Source organism: Somniosus microcephalus, chromosome 14, assembly GCF_052327205.1.
Source record: "Somniosus microcephalus isolate GS21.2 chromosome 14, FLI_Smic_1.0, whole genome shotgun sequence".
NCBI classification, from domain to species: domain Eukaryota; kingdom Metazoa; phylum Chordata; class Chondrichthyes; order Squaliformes; family Somniosidae; genus Somniosus; species Somniosus microcephalus.
Window position 1 is genome coordinate 24,957,923 of NC_141000.1, and position 17,383 is coordinate 24,975,305.

General features: G+C 46.0%; 1 protein-coding gene across 3 annotated transcripts in view; it reads left to right on the plus strand.

Moving 5' to 3' along the window:
* The window catches only part of LOC147107381 (E3 ubiquitin-protein ligase Midline-1), a 202,917-nt gene that overhangs the window by 51,789 nt on the left and 133,745 nt on the right, over positions 1-17,383 (plus strand). For all 3 annotated transcript variants that reach the window (XM_086006367.1, XM_086006369.1, XM_086006368.1), the window contains exon 2: positions 7,013-7,728. In XM_086006367.1, coding sequence (XP_085862493.1) covers positions 7,069-7,728 — 660 coding nt within the window. In that variant the 5' untranslated portion in view covers positions 7,013-7,068. The remainder of the gene's footprint in view (positions 1-7,012; positions 7,729-17,383) is intronic.

Consider the following 17,383-nt stretch of genomic DNA (forward strand, 5'->3'; position numbering starts at 1 on the left):
TGGGCAGCTTCAGTGTGGTGTTCTTGTTCTTTGTCATTTGCTTGGAGTTGTAGGTTGCTGCAACTACCTGTTTTCCCCTGACATACTTAACAACTTGCTTGGCTCTCTTGTACAGTGCTTCCATGGTTCTCAAACCCATGATGTCCTTGAGGAGCAGGTTAAGCCCATGAGCTGCGCACCCAATAGACGTAATATGAGGGTAGGCCTCCTCCACTTGAGCCCAAGCAGCCTTCATATTCGCAGCATTGTCAGTAACTACTGCAAAGACCTTTTGTGATCCAAGATCGTTGGATAAATGCTGCTGCATCTTTGTGGCATTCTTTACATATGGCTTTCTACAGTGTTTGCACATGTACACAGTCTTTCCATCTTTAATGCCTGGGGTAAAATGCTTCCACACATCCAACGGTAAACGTGGCATTGTTCTATGCAGAGAAATAAAGGGCATTCATCTCTGTGTCGAACTGCGGTCGATCAGCACGATTGCAACAGGGTGAGTACATTTTTGCTGATGCTCCATGTGATGGAAGCATGACCTGTACACACACGACGCTACATCACCAATAGTGTATTATTTTGTATATTTTAAATTGAAGGACAACAGAGTTCAACAAGTAACTGGTTTATTTGGTATAAAGTCTGATTTACTTACTGCATCATCACAACATCAGCAGAAAACAAAATGACTTCCCTCAGGACCCCTAACCTGGATCTTAAAAAAACTATAGCAGTCTTACAGATGCCTGCAGGCCAATCACAATTCGATATGCAAATATTACAAATAGAGGGAGCTAATCGCTCATTCACTCATCCAACCAATCAGGACACATTTGTTCACAGTCACACACAAAACTTGTAATTATTAAAACAAGCCAAGTAAGAAGATAAACATATATTGATTAAGAAATTCCTTAATAATTAAGATTCCATCTCTGTTAGTAATTTTAAGAGAGGACCTGTGGGGAAAAAAAAGAAAGAAATACAAAAAAAACAATATTATGCTAGCATGTGCTTTTTTGGGCAAAATTCCCAAAATTCCCAAGCTAAATTTCCCGTGGAAAATTTCCGGAAATTTACCGGAAACTTTCCATCCCTTTGCAACCCTAGTCCGTACTCACGCGTTGGGACCCGAATTTCTGGGCCATTAACTTTAATAACTTCAGACCTTTATAGCTCCCAGCCTCCCATCAGCAGGAGGTGCTGTGATGGATGTTCTGACGTTTTTCTGACTGAGTGAGTTGGTGCTTGGGGTGGTGACCCTCCATTGGAACACGTATTAGACAGAAGATCGATACCCTTGGTGTCTACCTGCTTCTCTCTTCTCCTGGACTGCTGGATCCTAGCAGGAAAGAACTTGAATTTCTATAGCGCTTTTCATGACCTCAGGACATCTCAAAGTGCTTTACAGTCAATTAAGTACTTTTGAAGCGTAGTCACTGTTGTAGTGTAGGCAGAGAGAAACAGAGATAATCAAAGGTCATCGATCTGAAACGTTAGCTCTGTTTCTCTCTCCACAGATGCTGCCTGACCTGCTGAGTATTTCCAGCATTTTCTGTTTTTATTTCAGATTTCCAGCATCCGCAGTATTTTCATTTCATTTTTTAGTGATGTTGGTCGAGGGATCAATATTGACCATGGTACTGGGGAGAACTCCCCTGCTCTTCTTTGAAATAGTGCCATGGGATCTTTTGCATCCACCTGAGAGGCCAGACCGGGCCTCTATTTAACGTCTCATCCAAAAGACAGCACCTCCGACAGTGCAGCACTCCTTTGGTAATGCACTGGAGCATCAGCTCAAGTCTCTGTAGTGAGACTTGAACGCTTGACCTTCCGACTGAGAGACAAGAGTGCTATCACTTGCTCCACTTTGCCAGTTTTGTGTGCTTCTTTTTCTACCTGCCTCATCCCCGATCTTCATACATTCACTCATTCCCTCTGTCTCATAAATATCTTTTATTTCTTTGATTTATCTCATTATGCCTATTGTGTCACGATCACTTCTGCCATTCAAGCTTCTCCTGTTCTCCACTTAAGCATTTTGCAGGTCATTCTATTGTGCGTGCCCTACCCCCACCCTCCCCTTTGTTCTGTTCCTGCCATTCAACTGTAATACCGTCCACTTCTGACGAAGGGTCCACACCCACATAAATACTGTGGCAGCAAGAGCAGGTCAGAGGCTAGGTATTCTGCGGTGAGTGTCTCACCTCCTGACTCCCCAAAGCCTTTCCACCATCTACAAGGCACAAGTCAGGAGTGTGATGGAATACTCTCCACTTGCCTGGATGAGTACAGCTTCAACAACACTCAAGAAGCTTGACACCATCCAGGACTAAGCAGCCCGCTTGATTGGCACCCCATCCACCACCTTAAACATTCACTCCCCCCACCACTGGCGTACCGTAGTTGCAGTGTGTACCATCTACAAGATGCACTGCAGCAACTCGCCAAGGCTTCTTCGGCAGCACCTCCCAAACCCGCGACCTCTTCCACCTAGAAGGACAAGGGCAGCGGGCGCATGGGAACACCACCATCTCCAAATTTCCCTCCAAGTCATACACCATCCTCACTTAGAAGTATATCGCTGATCCTTCATCGTCGCTGGGTCAAAATCCTGGAACTCCCTCCCTAACGGCACTGTGGGAGTACCTTCACCACACGGACTGCAGCAGTTCAAGAAGGCGGCTCACCACCACCTTTTCGAGGGCAATTAGGGATGGGTAATAAATGCTGGCCTTGCCAGTGACACCCAGCGATTTAAAAAAAAAAAACTTTAGCTCCTCTGTTCCCTCCACAGCCGCTACCTGACCTGTTGACTGTTTCCAGCATTTTCTGCCTTGGTTTAAAAGACTTCAGACTGCTCACGCTGTCCATATCAAGCTGCTCAAGATCTGAGATGGTCTTTGATTTACCCAATTTAGCGAATCTAGTGTCACATATCGCAAATTCTTTTTTCTATTCTTGGGATATGGGCATCGCTAGTAAGGCTGGCATTCATTGCCAATGCCTAGTTTCCCTGAGAAGTGATGGTAAGCCGCCTTGAACCGCTAGTAGTGTAGGGTTGCCAACCCTGGACATAATCCTGGAGATTGCAGCACATGATCTCTTGCCTCCAATATTTTTACGACTAAAACAAAAGTGTTCAAAGATAATTTTAAAAAAACACCTTTTTAAATTCCCTGATAACTTTTTTTCTCCTGGGTTGCTCACGTTAGTGTCCAGGGGATTAATCTTTAATGCCTGGAGGCTCCAGGGCAACCCTGGAGGGTTGGCAACCCCTATAGTGGTGGTTTGCCAGACCACTTCAGAGTGCAGTTAAGCGTCAACCACGTTGGTGTTTATTTATTTTCATAGTGCAGAATTTTTTAGAACTAAAGTGTTTGGCTCTGGAAATTGTGCTGTCTCAGAGAGTGTAAATATACTGTAGTACATCTCCCCGAACAGGGATCTACCAAACGCCTGCAATGTTTAACCCAGTCAATCATTCATTTCAGTTTGTGAAAAGGGGCAGTTAAAGGCTTGTGTCAGTTTTAATATGGATCACAGCAGCTAATAGCAAGATGGCAGGACTACCGTTGCCTGAAACATAACGGATCTGTGCAGAGGTAATTTGCTGTGTCTTTGTCCTTTAGTTGAACTGATGTTGTATGTACACACAGAGCATGTAGAATAACAAGAGAATGGGTCAGGAAATTCTCCCACGGGGGACCAACTAGTGAGTGACTCTCTCAGGTCTCACAAGTGAATCAATTCTGTTGTCTTGAAAATTTCCTATTGAATATTGTTGATATCCAATTTTTTTATTATGGCATCAATGAGATTTTGATTTGGTCAGAGGGCGCTTTAATTTTAACAACAACAACTTGCATTGATATCGCGCCTTTTAACGTAGTAAAACTTCCCACGTTGCTTCACAGGAGCGTTATCAGACAAAATTTGACATCGAGCCACATAAGGAGATATTAGGGCAGGTGACCAAAAGCTTGGTCAAAGAGGTAGGTTTTAAGGAGCATCTTAAAGGAGGAGAGCGAGGCGGAGTGGTTTAGGCAGGGAGTTCCAGAGCTTGGGGCCTAGGCAGCAGAAGGCACAGCTGCCATTGTGGAGCGATGAAAATCGGGGGTGCGGAAGAGGCCAGAATCGGAGCAGTGCAGAGATCTCCGAGGATTGCAGGACTGGAGGAGGTTACAGAGACAGGGAGAAGTGAGGCCATGGAGGGATTTGAACACAAGGATGGAAACTTTCAAACTGAGGCCTTGCCGGACCGGGAGCCAATATAGGTCAGCGAACACAGGGGTGATGGGTGAACGGGACTTGGGGCGAGTTAGGACACGGGCAGCAGAGTTTTGGATGAATCCCATCCATATTATGAGGCAGTTATGACTTTCATTTCTCGCTGGGGATTAAGTCAGCCCTCTTCAATTAACGTTAATAATTCCACACGTTCCCAAACTTTAGTAACTTGTGGAGGCTTTTGTTTTTTTTTAAATTGGGTAGCTTTTCTTCCACGCAAAGGGTAGTAAAAATCAGGAACTCTCTCCATAGAAGGCTGTGGATGCTGGGACAATTGGAGCTTTCAAGACTGAGATGAATAGATGTTTGTTAGGTAAGGATATCGAGGAATATGGAGCAAAGGCGGGTAAATGGAGTTGAGATACAGATCAGCCATGATCTAATTGAATGGAGGAGCAGGCTCGAGGGGTTGAATGGCCTCCTCCTGTTCCTATGTTCCTAAGAGGTAACGGTTGATTATCCGAGTTTGCAGCTGTTGGTGGACAGCCTTGTCCTTATTTAGAAGCCCTGCGCCCGCCGTTATTGAATCTATGCAGCCAGAAGCGCTTTCGTCAGCACTGGCAAATTCATAAAATTACCCCCATTGTGTATTCCTCGGGAAGTGTTTTGGCAAAGCTGTTTTTTGTTTGGGATAAGGAGAAAGAGGCAGGCATCAGGATGACGCCACGAGGCTGGCACTTCAGCAGCCTCACCTCTGAGTCAGGAGCTTGTGGGTTCAAGCCCCACTCCAGAGACCTAAGCGCATAACCCAGGCTGACACTCCAGCGCAACACTGAGGGAGTGCTGCACTGTCGGAGGTGCCGTCTTTCAAAGGAGATGTTCAACCAAGGCACCTTCTGCCCTCTCAGGTGGACATAAAAGATCCCATGGCACTATTCAAAGAAGAGCAAAGTAGTTCTCCCAGGTGTACTGTTCAATATTTATCCCTCATCCAACACCTAAAAAAGATTATCTGGTCATTATTTTGTTGCTGTTTGTGGGAGCTTGCTGTGCACAAATTGGCTGCTGCGTTTCCTACATTACAACAGTGACTGCACTTCAAAAGTAGCTCATTGGCTGTGAAACACTTTGGGAGTCCTGAGGTCATGAAAAGCACTACACGAACGCAGGCTTCCTTCCTTCCATGCTTTGTTTTCTTTTTTTCTTAATACCTCATCATAAATTTGCCAAATCCTACTTTGTGTAGATGGTGCTTCCTTTAAATTTCCAGCTCCGTCACACTTTGGCACTCAAAATATTTGAACAACTGAAATAACTGTTATTAGTGTTGTTGTGCCGCTATGGGAATAGTGCCGCTATGGGAATAATGCAGCTATGGGAATAGTGGCATCTATCACTACCTCTCCGTGTCTGACATTCGAAAATGAATTTGTTTACGGTTTCAGTAAATTAGGGAGGGATTTGCAGCAGCTCATAACAGATTAATCAAAGGTTAGGTTTGGAGTATTAATTGAGATTCTAGGAGGTGAGAGAAGTGTGGGAAAGTAATCCAGTTCTCACACAGTTTAATGCAACAGAGACTTGAGCACATAGTCCAGGCTGACACTCCAGTGCAGTACTCAGGGAGCACTGCACTGTTGGAGGTGCCGTCTTTCGGAGGAGACGTTAAACCGAGGCCCCCCGTCTGCCCTCTCGGGTGGATGTTACAAGGCTTTTGTCGTCACCGTATCAAAACCTATCTTCAGCAACAGTTCAACCATCACTTCAAGTTAGAAAATGATCTTGATTTAGTGGGAGCCCTGAGTGAAGCCTGTTGCTATGCCAATGATGTGATAAGTCAGGCTGCAACAAAACGATGGGCTCGGCTCATTTAGTGAGCTGAAAATTCAGATTCAAAACCTTCATTCCAGTGTTCTGCTGTTCACCGCTGACCGCCGCCCGCCCCCCCGCCACCTCCACCGTCCCCGACACTATTTTATAATGAAGGTTGTAACCCCTTAAACCATAAGCTGCTTTCATACCTTCATACAATGTGTACAATGATCACTGTGCCTAACATGTTTGTTGGAAAAGGGGAGGTTTGTCAAGTACTTTTTCCACAAAGGTGGTTCCTCTTTAAGGTGTCATGTTTGCCATCAATAAAGTCTTGCCAATCGCACTTCTAATATTAAAATAAGTCGGTTGTAATTAATGATGCCCAGAGCTAGTTGAGTGTACGTCATTCCATTGATTTTTTTTCCCCAGCCACCTCCAGCTCGTTAATGAAGCAATGTTTATTTTTGGGAAGGTTACGAGGTCCCATGGCAGACCGGGACCTTGGAGCGGAGAGTGCATGCAGCTGCACCCTCTGAGGCCGCCTCTGGTGACTGGGCAACAGAGCCTTGCTGCATCAGACGGTGGAGAAATGGAGCTTCCGCCTCACTGGGCTGTCTGCTCGCAGCAGACCATGGCCCTCGAGTGGAGCACGGAGCAGGGGTTGCTGTGCGGCCGACTTTTGGACGATGCCGGCTGTGCCTTTCAAATTGAGATCAGGTGGGCTAGATCATTCCCACATTTTGATTCTCCGATGCTTGGGAGATGTGAATGCTTAACTGGACTCGGCTGCAGTTTAAGCCGAGTTAGAGCGTGTTGGTGGGGTGTTCAGGAGACATTAGTGTGAAATGGGCACTGCCGTGAGTAATGGGTCGCTGTTACAGCGGAAGTCGGCAACCTCCCTAAGCTGAGCAGCACCCCCCCCCCACCCGCCCCCACTGTTGTCTAATCGAATCCTGTGTTGCCTTTCCAGATAGCTCACCAGCTTCCCTGGATTTTGCTGACGACACAGGATTGCTTTGCCTGAAGATGGAAACACTGGAGTCGGAACTGACCTGCCCTATCTGTCTGGAGCTCTTCGAAGACCCGCTGCTTCTGCCGTGCGCCCACAGTCTTTGCTTCAGCTGCGCCCACCGCATCCTGGTTTCTCACTGTGCGTCGAACGAGAGCGTGGAATCCATCGCTGCCTTCCAGTGCCCAACGTGCCGCTATGTCATCGCCCTCAACCACCGTGGTCTAGAGGGGCTGAAGCGTAACGTCACCTTGCAGAACATCATTGACCGCTTTCAGAAGGCTTCAGTTAGCGGGCCCAACTCGCCGGGCGAGAACCGCCGGGAGCGGGCCTTCGACAGCAGCGCCATGACGACGGCCGAGCGCATCCCCTGCCAGTTCTGTGAGCAGGACCCACCGCGGGCGGCCGTGAAGACCTGCGTGACCTGCGAGGTCTCGTACTGCGATGGGTGCCTGAAGGCCACCCACCCCAGCAAGAAGCCCTTCACTGGACACCGGCTGATCGAGCCCGTCCCTGACTCTCACCTCCGGGGCTTGATGTGCCTGGAGCACGAGAGCGAGAAGGTCAATATGTACTGCGTGACGGACGAGCAGCTAATCTGCGCCCTGTGCAAGCTGGTGGGGCGGCATCGAGACCACCAAGTGGCGGCGCTGGGTGACAGATTTGACAAAATAAAGGTAGGTTGCATGTGACCTTTCCACTCTGCGTCTGTCCGGGGGAGAGGGAGCGTTTTTGGAAGGTGGAATGTGTCAAATGTTGTCTTATTGCCCGCCTGTGAAGCGCCTTGGAATGTTTCACTATGCTATGTAAATGCAAGTTGATGATGTTGTGCAATCAAAACCCTAGACGTCGTCAGGTTTTACGCATCCAAAGTTGACATGTAATAAGAGGCTCTAACCGATGAAAAGGTGCTTCCCTTGGTAATCCAGGATGTGAAGGAAAATCTGCGAGTGAGACGGTATTAAAGGTGCTCTGGTTGGTAAAGCGAGTCCATTTTACTCCACTCATTCACAACGCTTTAGCATTGACCAGAAGTAGGATACGTAGATTGATTCCAATTCTCCCCAGAGAGACATTCTTCTGCATACGGTAGGATTAGCAACAAAAAAAAAATCACTGTGCAGACGTATCATTTTAAAACAGGTTATGTCACCATAAATATAACTTTATAAATAAAAATGGTTTCTTTTTTAATTGATTGACTAATGATAATTTATGCATTCATTTCTATCTTTTAATTTTTTGGGATTTTTTTTGTGTGATTAATCGCACAATTTGCAACGGATGAATTGTCCGTCTTGTCTGTCCGTGACATTGCCCCTTCCCCTTCGTGATGGTGTGGCCACCACCTCCGCTTCCGGGTGCAAAGCTGACTCGCAGCCGTGCTCTGGTTGCCATGGCGACCGGCAGATTGTGCATTGCACGATCTCCGGGGGTTTTTAGCTGCACGTATCCAGACCGCGCTCTAAATTACATAGAAGCGGCAGCACAGAAACCGGCTATTCGGCCCAGCTGATCTGTGCTGGCGTTTATGCTCCACACAAGCCTCCTCCCACCCATTTTGTCAGGTTCCCAACCCTCCTGTTTTTGGCTGCAGTCTCCCCGAATTGGCGGTTCCTTTCCTGAGTGATGCTGCTGGCAACTTGGAAGAAAAGTTTGTTGTGACGCCAGTTCACGCGCACGCAGCGGTGTTGCAGTCTGTCCCTGTGCAGGGTGAATGAGCTCTGGGACACTCTCTAGCTCCCCTTCAGTTTGAATTCAGTTGCACTGGGCTCCACTGTGTGGTGTAATTTCCTGCCTCTGGCCTGGTGATGTCAACCCTACCGCCACAGAGAGCCAGGACTGGCTGGCATGTTGACAACACTCTAGGTTCGGGAATCAGGCATGTCTTGGGAATCAGCAATTGGGGGTCCTCGAGAATCGGCTGTTGGGGGTCCTCGGGGAATCGGCTAATGGGGGGGGGGGTCTCGGCTATCCGTATGCCTTGGGAATTGGCTATTGGAGGGCCTCAGGAATCGGCTTTTGGGATGGCCTCGGGAGTTGGCTATTGGTGTGCTGCAGGAATTGGCAATTGGAGGGCTTCGGGAATCGGCTATTAGGGTGTATTGGGAATTGGCTATTGGGGGGGCTCATGATCAGGTGTCACGTGGTTAGATGGCATGTGGTCAGAACGTCATGTGTTCAAACCTCCAGGAATGCCTCTAACCAGAGTTGGCAACCCTACCCGTCTGCACCCAACCCTATCAGCAAATCCTTTCATTCCTTTCTCCCGCATGCATTTATCTAGCTTCCTATTAAATGCATCTATGCTATTCACCTCAACTACTCCCTGTGGTAGCGAGTTCCACATTCTAACCACCCGCTGGGTAACACAGTTTCTCCTGAATTCCCTATTGGATTTATTGGTGGCTATCTTGTATTTGCGGCCCCTAGTTTTGCTGGTAGTCCAGGACACCTGGGTCTGAGGGTTTTCTGAATTGGTAAAAACCCTCTTGAGATAACCGGAACTCTGGACTGCAGAAGGCCCAGTGCAAACAGTGAGCAGAGCGATGCGAATCAAAGCCATGTAGTCTTCGGTCACTGCCTCTTTGCATTGCTCTTGAAATGTACGGGGGGCTCTTTACTGAGAATTTTTTTTTTTTTTATTAGTACAAGATTTCAGACAGCAAGGCACAGATTAAATGTTCTTGGCGAGGAGCTCAGAAATCATGTTTTGTTAAGTGATATGTGTCCAAAGCTACCATGGTGTCAGGATGTACAGAATGCTCTTGTTAAATGGTCAGGCATTGAGAGTGGAGCGTGTGTACTTATTCAGAATCTGATCGCTGATGCCGGATTACTGCAATACATTGACTGAGAGCTACTCAGTGTTACACGGTGAATCTATCTGGTCAAGAATGTTCTTTCTTTTGAAGGCATCTTTCTCGCTGTGAGGGTAGTGTGTGAACAGAGTTCTTATGCCAAGCAACCAATGAGACGTTGGGATAGGAATTGGTCTTGGGTGGGAGTACCAAGTGGGCAATAGCGAATCAGCTACCCGGTTTACACCGCACCCATTTTTGTTTCGGTCTTACCCAGTCGGACCTATATGTGGCTCCAGTCCCAAACCAACGTGGATGACTTTTAATGTTCGGTGAAGTGGCCTAGCAAGCCTCTCCGTTGTATCAAACTGCCAGAAAGAATACACCACATGGACTGCAGCGGTTCAAGAAGGCAGCCCACCATCACCTCAAGGACAACTAGGGATGGGCAATACATGCCAGCCTTGCCAGCGACGCCCATATCCCGAGAATGAATAAAAAATGCATCTGTCCCTGTATGCCCGGTTGTTTTTCTTTCATTTCTTTCTCTCCCAACCTCTCTTTGCTTATCCTAGTCTCTCTCTTCCCACCATCCTTCTCTCTCTGCCTCCTCTCCGACTTCTTCTTTATTACACTGCCCCGTTTTTTCTCATTCTGCTCTCTATCCTAATTATTTCTCTTTTGTACACTCTCATGCTCTTTCCCTCTGTCACATCTTTCTATTTTCATTCGCATGTCCTCTCCTGCTATCTTTCCCCCTCCCCACCTTTCTTTTTCACATGCTCTATGCCTGTCTCTCCCTCTAACCTCTTCTGCCAATTTCTTTCAGTCACACACTTCTTCCAGCCTTTTCCAAGTTTCTGTCTCTAACCCCTTCCCTCAATTTGTTTAAATAATGTATTTATTTAATGCCTTTCACGACCTCAGGATGTCCCAAAGAGCACTACAGCAAATGAAGTACTTCAGTACAATGCAGTAATGAACTACAAAGCTGTTGTCGTGTAGGAAACGAGGCAGCCAATTTGCGCACAGCAAGTTCCCACAAACAGCAGTGAAATAAAAGACCAGATCATCTATTGTAGTGTTGATGTTTGAGGGATAAATATTGGCCAGGACACCAGGAGAACTCGCCTGCTCTTCTTCAAATAGTGCCGTGGGATCTTTTACATCCACCTGAGAGCGAAGACAAGGCCTCGGTTTAACATCTCATTCGGAAGATGGCACCTCTGACAGTGCAGCATTCCCTCAGTACTGCACTGGCAGTGCCAGCCTGGATTATGTGCTCAAGTCTCTGGAGTGGGACTTCAACCCACCGCCGTCACTCAGTGATAGCACTGACACCTTAATTACTGAAAGGCTACTGTATATTTCATATTCTTTCATGTTTCAATATGATAAATTAAATTGGGAGTTGAAAATAACCAGCAAAAATAAGTTATGAAATGGAAATAAGAGCGAGTACGTCAGGAGCATGAGCAGCGCTGCACTTCTATAAATATGACCAGACTAAGGGCCATGGTCCAAGTTGGGAACACTAAAAGCTTTTCAAGAAGCCAAGGTACATTTTTATACAAGTGAAGACACTTTTACATGTTAATTCATTATTAAGTATTTTCAGTTCTGACTAACAGCACTCTTGAAAAATGTAATATTCCCTGGGGGCCTGAGCAGAGCTCATCCTTTTCACAAGAGGAGAAAAAGCACATTTTTCAACGGTTCTCAGCAGGCCGAGCCTTTGACTCAGTAACATTCCCGTCTCTGGGCCAGAAGGTGCAGGGCTCGAACCCCACTCCAGACAGTCCCGGCGAGTGGAGACCGGGAGCTCCGGCTCTGAATTCTGGGTTCACATCCAGCAGGATACTCGCGTCTGGTGGGTGTGGGTGGACCCCCCACCTCATCGTATGGGTTGTGGGAGCTCATAAAACCTCCCGCTGTATAGGTCAAACTGCCCTATCGGCCTGTCAGACTGTTAATTAGCCTGCGAATCCTTCCACTACTTCACATTGTTCTCCAAGGGAAGAACAAGAAGATAATAAAAATAACAGTTCACAACAATGATCCTGAACAGCAGCTTAATCAACAGTAGCTTCTTATTAGAAGATTATGCCCCCTTAAAAGGAAGGAGGCTGTGATGGGTCTTGTGACTTCAGCACTGCACTAACACTGCAAGACGTGCATCTGACTGAAGTGACCTGAACTATCCATGCTACGACCGTGACAGTGGGTGATTGTTTCCAGTGTGGGCTCCTGTTCAAGCATTGTTAATTACTGGCACTCCTCACACACCAAGCAGTCCCAATTACGAGAACAGGCTTGGTTTTCTTTCCTCCCCCCCGCCCCCCCCCCCACCCCGTTCATCTGCATGCTAAAACCGTCTGTTCCCGGGCCACCGAGTGTGAAGCTTTGATGGACTGGAAACGTGGTGAGTTCATGACCCTCCCTCCTGCAGTCTCAGCTACTGCACGTGGGCACCGTTTGGAAAGCACATACAGTCCTGGCCTTCCTGCAAGGCAGTGTGAAAAGATTGCTTCAATAAATAAAACTGCCTGTGCTTTGAGAACTGAGGTGTGAAATGTTCCAAGAGATTTTCCAGTGCAAGGGTGACAAAAACAGAAACTTGTAATCTCACCTATTGTTATCTCTCAACAATTTCATAGATTCATACAGCACAGTAGGTGGCCATTCAGCCCATCGTGCCTGTGCCGGCTCTTTGAAAGAGCTATCCAATTAGTCCAACTCCCCCGCTCTTTCCCCATAGCTCTGTAAATTTCACCTTTTCAATTATTTATCCAATTCCCTTTTAAGTTACTGTTGAATCTTCTTCCACTGCCCTTTCAGGCAGTGCATTCCAGATCTTAACAACTCACTGTGTAAAAAAACAAAACTGTTCTTTTCATCGTACCTCTGGCTCTTTTGTTAATTATCTTAAACCTGTGCCAATGGGACCAGTTTCTCCTTAATCAAAACCCCTCATAATTTTGAACACCTCCTATTAAATCTCCCCTTGACCTTCTCTTGCTTCAGTCACTTCCCTTTCCCCTCCATTCCAGCCCCCATTTTCTTCTCCCATTCCATCCCATCACTTCCCGTCCCTCATGCCCTCATGACCCGCTCCATTTCGCCATGACTTCCCCCATTTCCCAAATAGCCAAAAGGTGGGTTCCCAACAGTTTGGTTTTTAAAGCATTTATTGCACTAACCCATCACACTCTGTATACTGCCCTCTTCCCCCCCTCTCTCCTATCAATTCCCACCCTTACCCTATCTCCTTTGCTCACCACCCATTACCTCTCTTCACCCCCTCACCTGCCCCCTCCATCTCTTCATCACCAGTCTGTGCAATAAATACTTCAATTAAAAAAAATATATATTACTGTACATAGAATTTTACAGCACAGAAACAGACTATTTGGCCCAACAGGTCTATGCCGGTGTTTATGCTCCACATGAGCCTCCATCCACCTTACTTCATCTCCCCCTATGTAAATACATTAAATTAAAAATCAGTTATGTGGCCAGTACAGGTTGTCGAGGTGGGAGAACTGGAGATGGAGGATGACTGCCATCGCAATGTGACCGGCAGATGTTTTTCCATTATAAATGTTAACACGAAAGTGTTGCTCAAATGTTGTGAAAGAGCACGCAAGGATAATGTGGGCAGGAAGTGCAAGACTTTTTAATATTGTACGGTAGATAGACATTGAGGCAAAACTGAGAATTGAATTATTCTGTGACTCCGTTAGTAAAGCACTGCCCACTGGGGAGCTGAGTCACACAAACCAGGGCAGTCTTGGGTTCCATTCCCAGTCTGTACTGAGGCAGTTGATCTTGGCTGGGCTGGCAGTGGGAGTATCAATTTTACCTTTAGCGCCCCAGGACCAGATGGGAAGAAAATCAGCCAGTGTTCCCGCTCCTGATCATTATCCAGTGACTTTCATTAGAAATGTACATCCGATGAGATTTGGCTTGGATCCAGGAGCCTTCACTACTAAATAACCTGCTGATGTTTTTAATATGTCATGGCAGCCAGCGAGATACCACACCATGATTACAGACTTGGAAAACCTACCCTCCCGTGCACAGCGGATATTGGGAATTGTCCAGATTTATCCAACATCAGTGAGTGGTTATGATCTGGGATGCACGGTCTGAAAGGGTGGTGGAAGCAGATTCAATTGTAACTTTCAAAAGGCAATTGGATCTCTAAAAGAGGTAAAATTTGAAGGGCTAAGGGGAAAGAGTACAGTAGAAAACCAAGCTGAATATAGAAAGCACAGAGGAGATCTAAAAAAAAGGAATAAGAGGGGCAAAGAGAGTGTATGGGAATAGATTAGCGGCTAACCTAAAAGGGAACCCAAAAGTCTTTTATAGACACATATATAGTAAAAAGGTAGTCAAAGGAAGGGTGAGGCTGATTAGGGACCAAAAAGGAGATGATCTTGTGGAAGCAGAGAACATGGCTGAGGTACTAAATGAGGACTTTGCATCTGTCTTCACTAGAGAAGAGGATGTAGCAGAAAAGGAGGAGGCAGTCGCGATATTGGATAGGATAAAAATAGATAAAGAGGATGTACTTAAAAGGTTGGCAGTCCTCAAAGTAGAAAAGTCACCCGGTCTGGATGGGATGCATCCTAGGTTACTGAGGGAAGTAAGGATGGAAATTGCGGAAACTCTGGCCACAACCTTCCAATCCTCCTTGGATAAGGGGGTAGTGCCAGCGGACTGTAGGATTGCAAATGTTACACCCCTGTTCAAAAAAGGGGAGAGGGATAAACTCGGCAATTATAGGCCAGTCAGCTTAACGTCAGTGGTGGATAACTTTTAGAGACATTAAGGGACAAAATTAATTGGCACTTGGAAAAGTATGCGCTAATAAATGAAAGTCAGCACTGATTTGTTAAAGACAAATCGTGTTTGACTAACTTGATTGAGTTCTTTGATGAAGTAGTGGAGCGGGTTGATGAGGGTAGTGTGGTTGATGTTATGTATACAGACTTTCAAAAGGTGTTTGATGACGTACCACATAATAGACTTGTTAGCAAAATTTAAGCCCATGGAATTAAAGGGACAGTGCCAGCATGGATATGAAATTGGCTGAGACAGAAAGGAGAGAGTAGTGGTGAGTGGTTGTTTTTTAGGCTGGAGGGAAGTATACAGTGGTGTTCCCCAGGGGTCGGTATTGGGACCACTGCTCTTTTTGATATATATTAATGACCTGGACTTGGGTATACAGGGCATAATTTCAATGTTTGCAGATGACCCGAAACTCTGACATGTAGTAAATAACGAGGAGGATAGTAACAGACTTCAGGAGGACAGAGACAGACTGGTGAAATGGGCAGACACATGGCAGATGACATTTAACGCAGTGACGTGTGAAGTGATTCATTTGGTAGAAAGAATGAGGAGAGGCAATATAAACTAAAGGGTACAATTTTAAAGGGGGTGCAGGAACAGAGAGACCTGGGGGTGTAGGTACACAAATCTCTGAAGGTGGCAGGACAAGTTGAGAAGGCTGTTAAAAAGACATATGGGATCCTTGGCTTTGTAAATAGAGGCATAGAGTACAAAAGCAAGGAAGCTATGCTAAACGTTATTAAACACTGGTTGGGCCTCAGCTGGAGTATTGTTTTCAGTTCTGGGCACCACACTTTAGGAAGGATGTTAAGGCCTTAGAGAGGGTGCCGAAGACATTCACTAAAATGGTACCAGGGATGAGGGACTGTGTGGAGAGATTAGAGAAGTTGGGATTGTTCTTCTTGGAGCACAGATGGTTAATAGGAGATTTGATCGAGGTGTTCAAAATCATGAATGGTTTTGTTAGAGTAAATAAGGCAAAGGGTCGCTAACCAGAGGACACGGATTTAAGGTGATTTGCAAAAGAATTAAACTTTTTTTTTTACACTGCGAGTTGTGATCTGAATGCACTGCTTGAAAAGATAATGGAAGTAGATTCAATGGTAACTTTCAAAAGGGAATTGGATAAATACTCGAAGGGAAAAAATTTACGGGGCTACGGGGAAAGAGTAGGGAGTGGGACTAATGGGACAGCAGCACAGGCACAATGGAACGAATGGCCTCCTTTTGTGCTATATGATTCTATGATTCCATCTCCAATCATAAAATCTTTTTTGTATATCAACAGATATTAATATTCATGTAGATTGGTGAAACTGCAGTAAAATTGTGACATTTTCAATGAATCTACTCTGGTTGAAGCACTATCCTAACCATCTGTACTGGGGCCGTCCAAGTTCTTGGGTAGAGTGGCTTCTTAAGTGAATCGCCCACTACACTTACCAAAAAGCAAAACCAAGAGCTTTTAATCTTAGAAATGGTATACCGTTGCAATGCCTTTCAATCTCTGAATCCTGAATCTATCAGAGAATGCCTTGGGCCTCAGCCAGTAGTTGAACAAAGTAAGCAGTTTGTATTCCTCTATGTCAGGTTAATGCCAGTTCCAAAACTGATCTCGGTAAAATTTCCACATATGTTATGAAAAGATTGGCTCGAGAAGAGAGGACTAATTGGCGAGTGAGCTCCAACCTAGTAATGTCCCAGAGGAAAGTGGAAGGCTTTGCGATGTGTTTTTTTTTTAAAAAAAGGAAATGCTTTGGGCGGGAGTTAGGGGTTAATCTTCCAACACTAAGATGACCCTTCCATCCAGGCAGTGTCAACTTCATGCTTTTTAGATGCTGCCTCAGGCAGTGAGCACAGCAGCAGTCTCCGCTGTGTAAATTGCAGGGACAGAGCTGTAAACATGAAAACATAAGTAAGGGAGATTGGAGGAATTATTCAAACATGCCACAGCACTTTCTTTTGGAGGAGAGGAAGTTTGGAATATGACTAACACCGTGTGATGGTATGGTGGCCAACTAGGTTCACTTTCTGTGAAAGCACAATGTGATTTTGGTACACTGCCCTAGTAGTCTTATTTCCTCCCTGTTTTCCTCCTTGCGATGTATGCTATTATCTTTTGTGGAACGGGTAGAGCAGCCCATGCATGGACATTTCCACAAAGTCAACCGCTCCTGATTGATCGTCGAAGCTTCCAAGTGGTATGCATGAGCAGTGTGTGAAGGAACTCAATCGCCAACCAGATCCTACCCTCCCCGCACAAGCAACTGAGTAAAAATGATAGGCCAGGCCTGGGGTTTGAATTAGGGTTTCAGTGTCCCTGTCAATATTGAACTTTAGTGTGTAACGTTACTGCAGAACATGGTGCCCACCCGTATTAAGATTTCATCTCAGAATTAAAAGCTGAGCTGGCACTGTACAACATTTGGATAACTCTTGCATTCTGGGTCAAATAGGCCCTCCAAAGAACATGGCGGGGGGGGTGGGGGGATGTGAAATTCGTCTTGGGTCATAGCGATAGTGAATCGGCAGCCCGTTTTACAAACTGCTTCATTGTGGAAAAGAAAATCAGGCGGGTAGTAAAACGGGCAGCCCGCTTTGCGCTATGGTCGAAAGTGAATTGCATCCCCATTGATTTGAATGAGTTCTGTTTTTTGAATAATTACAGATGACA